At 47.1% G+C, this 12,912-nt stretch overlaps 1 protein-coding gene across 1 annotated transcript in view; it reads right to left on the bottom strand.

Moving 5' to 3' along the window:
* Positions 1-12,912, bottom strand: part of LOC141164589 (uncharacterized) — a 234,843-nt gene that overhangs the window by 5,420 nt on the left and 216,511 nt on the right. The window contains exon 10 of the mRNA XM_073650000.1: positions 3,062-3,156. Coding sequence (XP_073506101.1) covers positions 3,062-3,156 — 95 coding nt within the window. The remainder of the gene's footprint in view (positions 1-3,061; positions 3,157-12,912) is intronic.

Here is a 12,912-nt window from a genome sequence, read left to right as displayed (position 1 = left end):
GTTTTAGCAGAGCCCCAGGGGGATTGTGGGGAAGTTGTTTACTGTCTGGCTGGAGCCGAAGAGAAAGGTGGTATGTGTGTTCTGCATCTGACAGAAGCACCCCTGCAAGTGAAAAGGATTCAAGTCAGGAGTGAAGCTAAGCACAGGTCAGGTAGAGTTCCTGAACTAGCAGTGCAGAGTATTGGTAAGCAGAAAGATAAGGACTGTAAGAAATAGTGTCACAGGGATTATATCCCTCAGCAAACCCTCCCCCCTCCTCCATCTCACTGTGCTGTAAAGAATGCTGTGTTCATTAATGTGCCTTTGCATTAGAACTGTGCTGTCCTGTACTACTGGGAAGACTGTGAACTGCTGTGCTGCTAAGGAAACTGTACTGTTTGTCACTGGAGACTGTTGCTCATAAGACTTAACTGGCACTGGCTGTGCGGCTTCTTATTAAATGCTACTGTCCAACATTTATGAGGACTCTTGTCAAGTGTGTCTGGTCAGCAAGTGAAACAACCTACATGTCTGTGCCTGAGAGTCAATACCCCTGTGTGCCTGAGAGAAGCTGCAGCCTATGGTCGCCCTGAATAACCGTTCCCCCAGGATTCCAAAGAAACCTGTCTCACCACTATCTGAACCTAGCGGCGTGCGTGTAACACTCACACTGGTAACACCCCCTTTCATTTAAAATAAGAAGTCACAAGTGTATACGCCACTCTGTACTGTAAGGTGCTCAGATAGGAAACCTGCTCCATTCACAATGTAAAAGATAGGATCCGGCACTTATGTGATGGAAGAAGAACACATATTTTATTGAGCAATTATAATCCAATATAAGTAGTGTTTCGGTCTGTAACCTAGACCTTCATCAGATGGTATTGTTAGGGAGATATGTAAAGACGGCAGAATATAGATAAGGGTAGCAGCCCAATGAGTGTGTGTTCGTCTTGCAGCATATGACTGCTGGATCCTATCTTTTTCAGTTATAATCAGTTCTGGAGGCGGATTCTCGAAGAGATCTATGTTTGGCCCATAGATCCTAACAGCTCATTTACATATTGTAATGCACACACCCGGGCTGAGCGGCGTGTGCGTGTGATTCCACTGGACCGTGCCGGAGAGTGAATGCCTGGAGGGGCGTAACTAGGTATTCACCCGATCCGACCAGGGTCGCACAACGGCATACGACGCCAGTGCACCAAGGAGGAACCGAGCAGAGGGACCAGGTGCTACTCCAGGACAGACCCCGGACACGGCTGTTGACCCACACAGGGGAATACGGGAACAGACAGGTTAGGCTGGCACACAGACTGGTGGGTATATGCAGGCAGGCAGGTATGCAGGCAGGGGGGTACAGGCAAGCACGGCTAGAGTGCAGACAGGGAGGCACTAGCAGGTTGGAACACAGGCGGGTTAGGACCCAGTACACACTGGGACTCAGGAACAGAACCACAGATGTGGCGGACAAACACAGCAGAGTGAGGTCACCCAGAGAGGTGAGCGAGAGCAGGGCAAGACGAGACCGCCTAGAGCGGTGAGCGAGAGTAGAGCAGGACGAGGCCGCCTGGAGCGGAGAGCAAGAGTAGAGCAGGACGAGGCCGCCTGGAGCGGAGAGCAAGAGTAGAGCAGGGCGAGGCCGCCTGGAGCGGAGAGCAAGAGTAGAGCAGGACGAGGCCGCCTGGAGCGGAGAGCAAGAGTAGAGCAGGACGAGGCCGCCTGGAGCGGTGAGCAAGAGTAGAGCAGGACCAGGCCACCAGGAGCGGAGCAAGACTGCCAGAGCAGTGAGCAAAGGGTCAGAGAGGAGCGAGACTGCCGGAGCAGTGAGCAAAGGGTCAGAGCGGAGCGAGACTGCCGGAGCAGTGAGCAAAGGATCAGAGCGGAGCGAGACTGCCGGAGCAGTGAGCAAAGGGTCAGAGCGGAGCGAGACTGCCGGAGCAGTGAGCAAAGGAGTCAGAGCGGAGCGAGACTGCCGGAGCAGTGAGCAAAGGGTCAGAGCGGAGCGAGACTGCCGGAGCAGTGAGCAAAGGGTCAGAGCGGAGGGGACAGGGCTCTGTACACACAGAACAGGCAGGAAGGGAAAGGCAGAACCAGATACCCACAGGGTACTTTCAGTGAAGTAGCGAGTGGACCACAAACTCACAAACGGAAGTACAGAGACAACGAGCAGGAGTTAGGTAAGAGTTCAGACTCTGCAGAAAAAGGAAAGGTACGGACATAGAGAAACACAGAAAACAGGCTAGAAGAGTATACAGACAAGAACAGACACAGTAGCAAGATACAGGAGGGGATCTAGGTATGCAGCCCCTAGAAGGCGGGAGGAACAGGCTAGGAGCATGTTCAGACAGGACAGACAAGATACAGGAGCGGGTCTTGGTATGCAGCCCCTAGAAGGCGGGAGGAACAGGCTAGGAGTGTGTTCAGACAGGACAGACAAGATACAGGAGCGGGTCTAGGTATGCAGCCCCTAGAAGGCGGGACGAACAGGCAAGGAGCGTGTTCAGACAGGACTGGAAATACAGCCTACAAGAAAGGCAAGCAAGCAAACACAGAAAGGGACCTGGCACATTCAGAGTGAAAGAGCACACTGAATGAAACACAATGCTCAGGCATGGGTTAATTGGAGCAGCTGGGTTAAATACCAGGTGACAGACAGCAATAGGCTGAGGACGCACAAGGGGTGTGCCTGCAGCAGGTACAAAAAGAAGGAAGTGATCGGGCGCCGCCCTTAAGCAGCAGAAACAGAATCAAACAGACAGCATGGAGGGAAGCCAGAGAGACATTCTGGATTGGAGATCAAGTGCGCGCTCTTGCACAGTGGGAGATGGACCACTATGCAAGGACGCCGCCAGGTATGTTACACATATTAAGAAAAACATGGGTTTCTCTGGAATAAGACATCGGATCTCAGGTATCAAAGTATTATTTTATTCAGCTTCCTATGACTGACATGTCCATATAGTCGACTTAGGAGGGTTGATTCTACTGACAGATTCCCTTTAAGGAACATGAATAGTTAAACTCATGAGAGCAAAATAAAATAGGAAGGAAAAAAAGAAGAAAGGAAGGAAGGAATTACCATCACTTCTGTTGTGCTGGAGTCGGTGGTTGTCTTGGGAATAGTTGGTTGGATTGTCTTGGATCTGATTGTAGGTAGGTCTCTAACCTCAGGATCTGAAAGAGAAAGCTTTGTGTGATCTTCAATAGGAGACACAATTACAGAACATCATAATCTCACTTCCTCCAAGAGTTGTCAGCCCAGATCTCTGCATCCTGAATAGAAAATCTCTGGCACACATCACTGTACAACTAGGGTAGATTTGCTGCTCAATATTTTAGGAAATAGCCATGATGAAAACAACACGATACAACTGTGGCGCCCCTGAGGGTTCAGTCGCCACAGAGGTACTGTTAGAACTAGAGATGAGCGGTGTTCGACTAGAACTGTTCGCCAATCTCAAATTCGAGCTGTTTTGGGCGGTGTTCGAGTTGTTCGACGAACCCGAACGATTTGCAAAAAATTCGGCTGTTCGAGGTTATGTTCGATAACTGTTCGTGCACCAAAAGCGTGTCCTGCATGTCTGGCGCTATTTAGAGCACCAATCATGCAGGGATTGTCTGCCACTCACTGTAATACCACAGCCATGGTGGTTGTGGCATTACAGTGATTGCCCAAATCGATGGGTACAGTGCCAACAGTGAAACATGAAAAGCCGGCAATTCAGCAGCGGCATACACCTGTACCCGACAATTTAGAACCGAAAGAATAGAGCTTCACACATAGATTAGATAGATATAAACATGTCAGCCACATATATACGAAGTACAGCGAAAGTGCTGCTTGCTGTACTTGTCATTTAGCGTAAAGGATTTATCAAAAAAAATAATAGTGTTTTCATGCACCGTCTCTTTAAAAAAGCCGGCCGGCAATTCAGCAGCGGTACCCGACAATTTATAACAGACAGAATAGAGCTTCACACATAGATTAGATAGATAGAAACATGTCAGTCACATATATATGAAGTACAGTGATAGTGTTGGTTACTGTACTTGTCATTTAGTATTAAAATAAAGGATTTATTATTAAAAAAATTGGCGTGGGGTTCCCCTTAATTTTAGGCTCTAGCGGAGGTTAAGCAGACGGCTGGGGCAGAGGTTTGAAGCCTGGGAAGGGGGTAATACCCACGGAGCTTCCCAGGCTACTAATATCAGCCCCCAGCTGAATACATAGCCTTTACTAGCTATTAAAATGGGGGACCCCCCAAAAAAAATGACGTGGGGTCCCCCCTAATTTAATAGCTAGCAAAGGCTAGGCAGACAGCTGGGGGCTGATATTAATAGCCCAGGAAGGGAGCCATGAATATTGGCCCCCTCCCAGGCTAGAAACACCAGCCGTCAGCCGCCCCAGAAATGGCGCATTCATAGGATGCGCCAATTCTGGCACTTAGCCTCGCTCTTCCACGCTGCCCTGGTGCGGTGGCAGGGGGTAATAGGGTTGGGGTTGATGTCAGCTTATAATGCCAGCTGACATCAAGCCTAGGTTAGTAATGGAGAGGCGTCTATAAGACACCCCCATTACTAACCCCATAGTCAAAGTTAAAAAAAACACAAACACCCAGAATAAAGTCCTTTAATTGAAATAAAGACACAATCCTTTATTGTTCTAAATTAAACCATACTTACCGTCACGCCCATTCCAGCTGAAGCCAACGATCTCCTGCAATAAAAGAAAAATAATAAAGCAACCTCATCCTTACCTTTCCATGGTTCCCACGACAGCTTCAGCTCTGCTACATCGAGATGACAGGCTGGACCGCAGCAGAACGCTGCCATCCAGCCTCTCATCCCGCAGACACTGAGAAGCGCAGGCTTGCTTGCGCTGCTCAGCGTCTCTCTGTGACGACATCCAGATGAGCCGAGTTCATGTCCAATGAACTCGGCTCACCTCATGCACGTCACTGACAGCGTGGAAAAATTCTCACGCTGAAGCGGTGAGTGCAGGAGAATTCTCCCACGCTGTCAGTGACGTGCATAAGGTGAGCTCATGTCCAATGAACTCAGCTCACCTCCTGCACGTCACTGACAGTGTGGGAGAATTCTCCTGCACTCAGCGCTTCAGCGTGAGAATTCTCCCACGCTGAAGCGCTGAGTGCAGGAGAATTTTCCCACGCTGTCAGTGACGTGCACAAGGTGAGCTCATGTCCAATGAACTCAGCTCACCTCCTGCACGTCACTGACAGCGTGGGAGAATTCTCCTGCACTCAGCGCTTCAGTGTGAGAATTCTCCCACGCTGAAGCGCTGAGTGCAGGAGAATTTTCCCACGCTGTCAGTGACGTGCATGAGGTGAGCCGAGTTCATTGGACATTAACTCGGCTCATCTGGATGCCCTCACAGAGAGACACTGTGGAGCGCAAGCAAGCCTGCGCTTCTCAGTGTCTGCGGGATGACAGGCTGGATGGCAGCGTTCTGCTGCGGTCCAGCCTGTCATCTCGATGTAGCAGAGCTGAAGCTGTCATGGGAACCATGGAAAGGTAAGGATGATGTTGCTTTATTATTTTTCTTTTATTTCAGGAGATCGTTGGCTTCAGCTGGAATGGGCGTGATGGTAAGTATGGTTTAATTTAGAACAATAAAGAATTGTGTCTTTATTTCAATTAAAGGACTTTTTTCTGGGTGTTGTGTTTTTTTTAAATACTTTACTAGAAATTCATGGTGGTCATGTCTAATATTGGCGTGACCCCATGAATTTCGGGCTTAGGGCCAGCTGATAATGCCAAGCTGGCCCTAACCCCTTTATTACCCAGTGAGCCACCGCATCAGGGCCCTGGATGAGTTGGGTACAGCGCCAGAAGATGGCGCTTCTATGAACGCGCCATTTTCCGGGGTGGCTGCGGACTGCAATTTGCAGCGGGGGTGGCCCAGAAAGCTTGGGCCTCCCTGCGCTGCGGATTCCAGCCCCCAGCTGCCTAGTTGTACCTGGCTGGACACAAAAACAGGGCGAAGCCCCACGTCAATTTTCTTTAAATTATTTCATGAAATAATTAAGAAAAAAAGGGCTTCCCTATATTGTTGTGTCCGGCCAGGTACAAATAGGCAGCTGGTGGTTGGGGGCAGCCCGTTCCTGCCTGCTGTACCTGGCTGGACACAAATATAGTGCGAAGCCCCACGTCAATTTTTTTTAAATTATTTCATGAATTTCCTGAAATAATTAAAAAAATTGAAGTGGGGCTTCGCACTATATTTGTGTCCAGCCAGGTACAGCAGGCAGGAACGGGCTACCCCCAACCACCAGCTGCCTATTTGTACCTGGCCGGACACAACAATATAGGGAAGGCCTTTTTTTCTTAATTATTTCATGAATTTCATGAAATAATTAAAAAAAAAGTACGTGGGGCTTCGCCCTATTTTTGTGTCCAGCCAGGTACAACTAGGCAGCTGGGGGCTGGAATCTGCAGCGCAGGGAGGCCCAAGCTTTCTGGGCCCACCCCCGCTACAAATTGCAGTCCGCAGCCACCCCGGAAAATGGCGCGTTCATAGAAGCGCCATCTTCTGGCGCTGTACCCAACTCATCCAGGGCCCTGGTGCGGTGGCTCACTGGGTAATAAAGGGGTTAGGGCCAGCTTGGTATTATCAGCTGGCCCCAAGCCCAAAATTCATGGGGTCACGCCAGTATTAGACATGACCGCCATGAATTTCTAGTAAAGTATTTAAAAAAAACACAACACCCAGAATAAAGTCCTTTAATTGAAATAAAGACACAATTCTTTATTGTTCTAAATTAAACCATACTTACCATCACACCCATTCCAGCTGAAGCCAACGATCTCCTGCAATAAAAGAAAAATAATAAACCAACCTCATCCTTACCTTTCCATGGTTCCCACGACAGGTTCAGCTCTGCTACATCGAGATGACTGGCTGGACCGCAGCAGAACGCTGCCATCCAGTCTGTCATCCCGCAGACACTGAGAAGCGCAGGCATGCTTGCGCTCCTCACTGTCTCGCTGTGACGGCATCCAGATGAGCCGAGGTCATGTCCAATGAACTCGGCTCACCTCATGCATGTCACTGACAGCGTGGGAAAATTCTCACGCTGAAGTGCTGAGTGCAGGAGAATTCTCCCACGCTGTCAGTGATGTGCATGAGGTGAGCTCATGTCCAATGAACTCAGCTCACCTCCTGCACGTCACTGACAGCGTGGGAAAATTCTCCTGCAATCAGCGCTTCAGCGTGAGAATTTTCCCACGCTGTCAGTGACGTGCATGAGGTGAGCCGAGTTCATTGGACATGAACTCGGCTCATCTGGATGTCGTCACAGAGAGACGCTGAGCAGCGCAAGCAAGCCTGCGCTTCTCAGTGTCTGCGGGATGACAGGCTGGATGGCAGCGTTCTGCTGCGGTCCAGCCTGCCATCTCGATGTAGCAGAGCTGAAGCTGTCGTGGGAACCATGGAAAGGTAAGGATGAGGTTGCTTTATTATTTTTCTTTTATTGCAGGAGATCGTTGGCTTCAGCTGGAATGGGCGTGATGGTAAGTATGGTTTAATTTAGAACAATAAAGGATTGTGTCTTTATTTCAATTAAAGGACTTTATTCTGGGTGTTTGTGTTTTTTTTAACTTTGACTATGGGGTTAGTAATGGGGGTGTCTTATAGACGCCTCTCCATTACTAACCTGGGCTTGATGTCAGCTGGCATTATAAGCTGACATCAACCCCAACCCTATTACCCCCTGCCACCGCACCAGGGCAGCGTGGAAGAGCGAGGCTAAGTGCCAGAATTGGCGCATCCTATGAATGCGCCATTTCTGGGGCGGCTGACGGCTGGTGTTTCTAGCCTGGGAGGGGGCCAATATTCATGGCTCCCTTCCTGGGCTATTAATATCAGCCCCCAGCTGTCTGCCTAGCCTTTGCTAGCTATTAAATTAGGGGGGACCCCACATCATTTTTTTTGGGGGGTCCCCCATTTTAATAGCTAGTAAAGGCTATGTATTCAGCTGGGGGCTGATATTAGTAGCCTGGGAAGCTCCGTGGGTATTACCCCCTTCCCAGGCTTCAAACATCTGCCCCAGCCGTCTGCTTAACCTCCGCTAGAGCCTAAAATTAAGGGGAACCCCACGCCAATTTTTTTAATAATAAATCCTTTATTTTAATACTAAATGACAAGTACAGTAACCAACACTATCACTGTACTTCATATATATGTGACTGACATGTTTCTATCTATCTAATCTATGTGTGATGCTCTATCTTTCTGTTCTAAATTGTCGGGTACCGCTGCTGAATTGCCGGCCGGCTTTTTTAAAGAGACAGTGCATGAAAACACTATTATTTTTTTAAATAAATCCTTTACACTAAATGACAAGTACAGTAAGCAACACTATCACTGTACTTATTATATATGTGACTGACATGTTTCTATCTATCTAATCTATGTGTGAAGCTCTATTCTTTCTGTTCTAAATTGTCGGGTACAGATGCTGAATTGCCGGCCGGCTTTTTTAAAGAGACGGTGCATGAAAACACTAATATTTTTTTTAATAAATCCTTTACACTAAATGACAAGTGCAGTAACCAACACTGTCACTGTGCTTCTTATATGTGTGACTGACATGTTTCTATCTATCTAATCTATGTGTGATGCTCTATTCCTTCTTGTCTAAATTGTCGGGTACCGGTGTATGCCGCTGCTGAATTTGCCGGCCGGCTTTTTTAAAGAGAGTGTCTTCTGAGCAGTTTGTCAGCTTTTGGACACCTTTGCAGGTGTTTTCTATGTGTTTCTATGTGTTTTTGTTTGCCTGCCATTGGTTTTAACGGTGTTCGACGGTGTTCGACGAACAGTTCGACGAACAGTTCCTCGAACATCCCGGTGTTCGACGAACCGAACCGAACCCGAACACTACGGGGGTGGCTCAACACTAGTTAGAACCTTGTTCTTAGTTTTTTTCCTTTGCTGGTCACATGACCTTGTTGGCCTATTTAATCCTGCTCCGCCCTTCTGGCTTTGCTGGACTTCATTGTTTAACTACTTTCTAGCTAGCCTGTGCTCTGTATCTAACTCTGTTAGTTTGCTTGGTCTACGGACCTCTATGTTCTATATATTTTGTTTGTTCGTCTGTCTGCTACTATTTCTGTTAGGAGGTGTCCCATTTTCCTCCCAGTCCTTAGTACTTGTAGGGATTCCTTCCCCACATCTATAGGTCTCCGTACAGACTAGCTTAGGACTTTAGCAGGTCTGATCGCAGGATCAGGTCCCCTGTTACATCGTAGGGATTAAGCTGAGTTCTATCGTAGGGACAGATCTCCTCTCTTTCCTTAGCTCTGGTAGCAGAACATAACAGTAAGTCCAGCCCAGCAAATGCTCTAAGGAAAGATTTTTTTTTCTGTTCCATCATGGTGTCGGTTCTGGATTTGGCTAAACACCTGCAGGGACTCTCTTTGGAGGTGACTGAGCTCCGTCAGCACGTGAGTAACTGTCCTGGAGCACATTTCTTGGAGCCTAAGGTACGTTTGCCGGATTTATTTTTTGGTGAACACCGAGAATTTTCTTCATTTAAAAATGCTTGCTTATTGTATTTTCGTTTGAGACCCAAGTCCTCTGGGGATGATTCCCAGTGCATAGGGTTTATAATGTCACTTTTGCGCAAAGAGCCTCAGGAGTGGGCCTTTTCTTTGCAACCTAGTGATACATGCTTCAGATCAGTGGATAGTTTTTTTTCTGCTTTGGGACTATTATATGATGATCCTGACCGTGTCGCATCAGCTGAGACTGAGTTAAGACGTTTGAGACAGGGATCAGGTAATGTGGAAAAATATTGTACTCATTTCCGTCGATGGTCTACTCAAACAGGGTGGAACGATTCTGCTCTGAAAAGTCTATTTCTTGCTGGGCTCAGTGAAAGGGTTAAAGACCTGCTAATTGCTTATCCTACACCTGAAGATTTGCAACAGGCTATGCAATTAGCTATACGGGTGGATAGGAGACTGCGTGCAAGGGTTAATGAGAGCAAATCCTCTGCTATGTCAGTTTCTGGTTATGAGAATGTGTGTACTAACAGTGGTGAATCGATGGAGATTGGAGCGATGGCACCTCGCTCTCAAGAAAAAGATCGCAGATTTTCTGAAGGCTTGTGTTTCTATTGCGGAAAATCTGGTCATTTGATTAAAGACTGTGAGCTTCGTATGAAGAAAGAAAAAAAAATGGTCAGTCATGCCCGTATTGCCTGTTTAAATTCCAAGGGTGTATTTTTAGCTGCTTCCACGATTGCTCAGGAAAAATTAATGGAATTTCGGGTGTTTGTTGATTGTGGGTCTACTCTGAATGTAATTGATGGGGGATTCTTGGAAAGACTCAATTTAAAACCCGAACCTTTATCATCCCCCATTGCTGTGGTCTCTGTGGATGGTTCCCCTTTGAAGAATATTACTCTCAAGGTCTGTGAATTTCCTCTCACTATTAATGGTGTTCACCATGAGAAATTGGATTTGGTAGTGTTGAATAACTTGCCTTCTCCAATAATATTGGGATTGCCCTGGTTAAAATTTCACAATCCTGTACTGGATTGGTCTACCAGTGAAATTAAATCCTGGAGCCATAAATGTTATGACAAGTGTTGTAACGGGCGTATTGCAGCTTTGGATAGGGGAGAATTGCCTGTTCCTATTCAGGATTTTTGGAGAGTTTTTTCTGAGAAGGAATCGCAGGTTTTGCCTCCCCATAGAGACTATGATTGTTCTATTGAATTTGTCCCTGGAGCGACTCTTCCTAAAAGTCGTTTATTTAACCTTACTATTCCTGAGAGAAAGGCTTTGGAGGAATACATACAGACAAGTTTGGCCGCCGGTCACATTAGGCCCTCTAAGTCTCCTGTGGCGGTTGGATTTTTTTTTGTAAAAAAAAAGGACGGCGGTTTACGTCCTTGTCTGGATTTTCGTGAGATTAACAAAATTACTGTACGCAATCCTTACCCACTGCCATTGATTCCTGATCTGTTTAACCAGTTAATGGGGGCCAAGTGGTTCTCTAAAATTGACCTTAATGGGGCATACAATCTGTTGCGCATGAAGGAGGGTGACGAATGGAAGACTGCTTTTAACACTCCTGTGGGTCATTTTGAGAATCTGGTTATGCCTTTTGGTCTTACTAATGCTCCTGCATTTTTTCAGAATCTTATTAATGACATCCTTAGACCTTTGATTGGCAAAAATGTGGTTGTGTATTTGGATGACATTTTGATTTATTCGCCGGATCTGGAGTCTCATTGGCGGAGCGTACGTGAGGTATTACAGTTGTTAATGGACAATTCGCTTTTTGCTAAGCTGGAGAAATGTGAGTTCGCTGTACAGAGAATTAGCTTTTTGGGCTACATTATCTCCAGCGAAGGTTTTGAGATGGATCCGGTTAAGGTTCAGGCTGTGCAGGAATGGCCTAGGCCTATTGGTTTGAAATCGATACAGAGGTTTTTGGGTTTCGCCAATTATTACAGAAAATTCATAAAAATTTTTTCTAGTATTGTCAAACCTCTGACCGATCTCACCAGGAAAGGTGCTGATGCGGTTCAGTGGTCTTCTGAGGCCATTGAAGCTTTTGTGTATCTCAAGGAGAGGTTCACCTCTGCTCCCATCCTTATGCAGCCTGATGTGACTAAGCCGTTTTTGGTTGAGGTTGATGCTTCCTCTGTGGGGGTTGGCGCAGTATTGTCTCAGGATAACGGGGATGGATTACATCCCTGTGCCTTTTTTTCAAAAAATTTTTCGGAGACTGAACTGAATTACGATATTGGTAATCGGGAATTATTGGCTATTAAACTCGCATTTGAACACTGGCGCCACTTCTTGGAAGGTGCGGAATTTCCCGTTCAGGTTCTTACGGATCATAAAAATCTGATATATCTTGATGCTGCCAAGCGCCTGAATGCCCGTCAGGCTAGGTGGGCACTGTTTTTCTCGCGGTTTAATTTCTCCGTTACTTACATCCCTGGTACTAAGAATGTTAAGGCGGATGCCTTGTCTCGCAGTTTTTCTCCCATAGTCGGTGCTGAGAAAGAGGAGAACATTTTACAAGAAGGTGTTGTGATAGCTGCTTTGGACTCCGTTTTGGAAGATGAGATTCTTAAAGCACAGGAGAATGCCCCATCTAACACTCCTCATGGGAGGTTGTTTGTGCCTGGGACCTTTAGGAGAGATTTGTTTGTTGAGTGTCACGAATCTCGGTTGGCAGGTCATCCCGGAATCTCTGAGACCAAGAGACTGGTGGGTCGCAGTTTTTGGTGGCCTGGATGGCAGAAGGAAGTCATTAAGTGGGTGCGCCAATGTACTATTTGTGCTAGATCTAAGTCCTCACATACTCCTGCTGCGGGGTTGCTTTGTCCTTTGGAGGTTCCCAGTGCTCCTTGGACACATTTGGCTATGGACTTTATAACTGACCTTCCCCCCTCTGAGGGTTTTACTGTCATCTGGGTGGTCGTGGACCGTTTTAGCAAGATGTGTCACTTGGTTCCCTTCGTCAAACTGCCCTGCGCTAAAACTCTCGCTAAGGCCTTTGTCAAGGAAATTGTCAGACTTCATGGCGTTCCTACTGACATTGTTTCTGATAGAGGTCCTCAGTTCGTGGCTCGTTTTTGGCGTGCCTTTTGTGACAGGTTGGGAGTTCATTTGTCGTTCTCGTCCGGATATCATCCTGAATCTAATGGCCAGACAGAAAGGAAAAACCAGGATGTTGAGCAGTTCTTGCGTTGTTTTGTGGCAGACAATCAAGAGGGGTGGTCTGAGTTTCTGCCACTTGCTGAATTTGCTCTGAACAATCATACATCTTCTTCTGCTGGTTGTTCGCCTTTTTTTTGTTGTTCTGGGAGACATCCGTCGTTTGGGTCGTTCCAAGTTGGGATCTGCCGTGCCTGAGGAGGAGAATTTTTCCGGTGATTTGGAGAGAGT

This window comes from Phyllobates terribilis, unplaced genomic scaffold, assembly GCF_046119375.1.
Source record: "Phyllobates terribilis strain yellow unplaced genomic scaffold, ASM4611937v1 Scaffold_10__3_contigs__length_209671492, whole genome shotgun sequence".
Lineage (NCBI taxonomy): Eukaryota > Metazoa > Chordata > Amphibia > Anura > Dendrobatidae > Phyllobates > Phyllobates terribilis.
The sequence above is the reverse complement of the archived record's forward strand: the minus strand, read 5'-3'. Positions and strand labels throughout refer to the sequence as shown.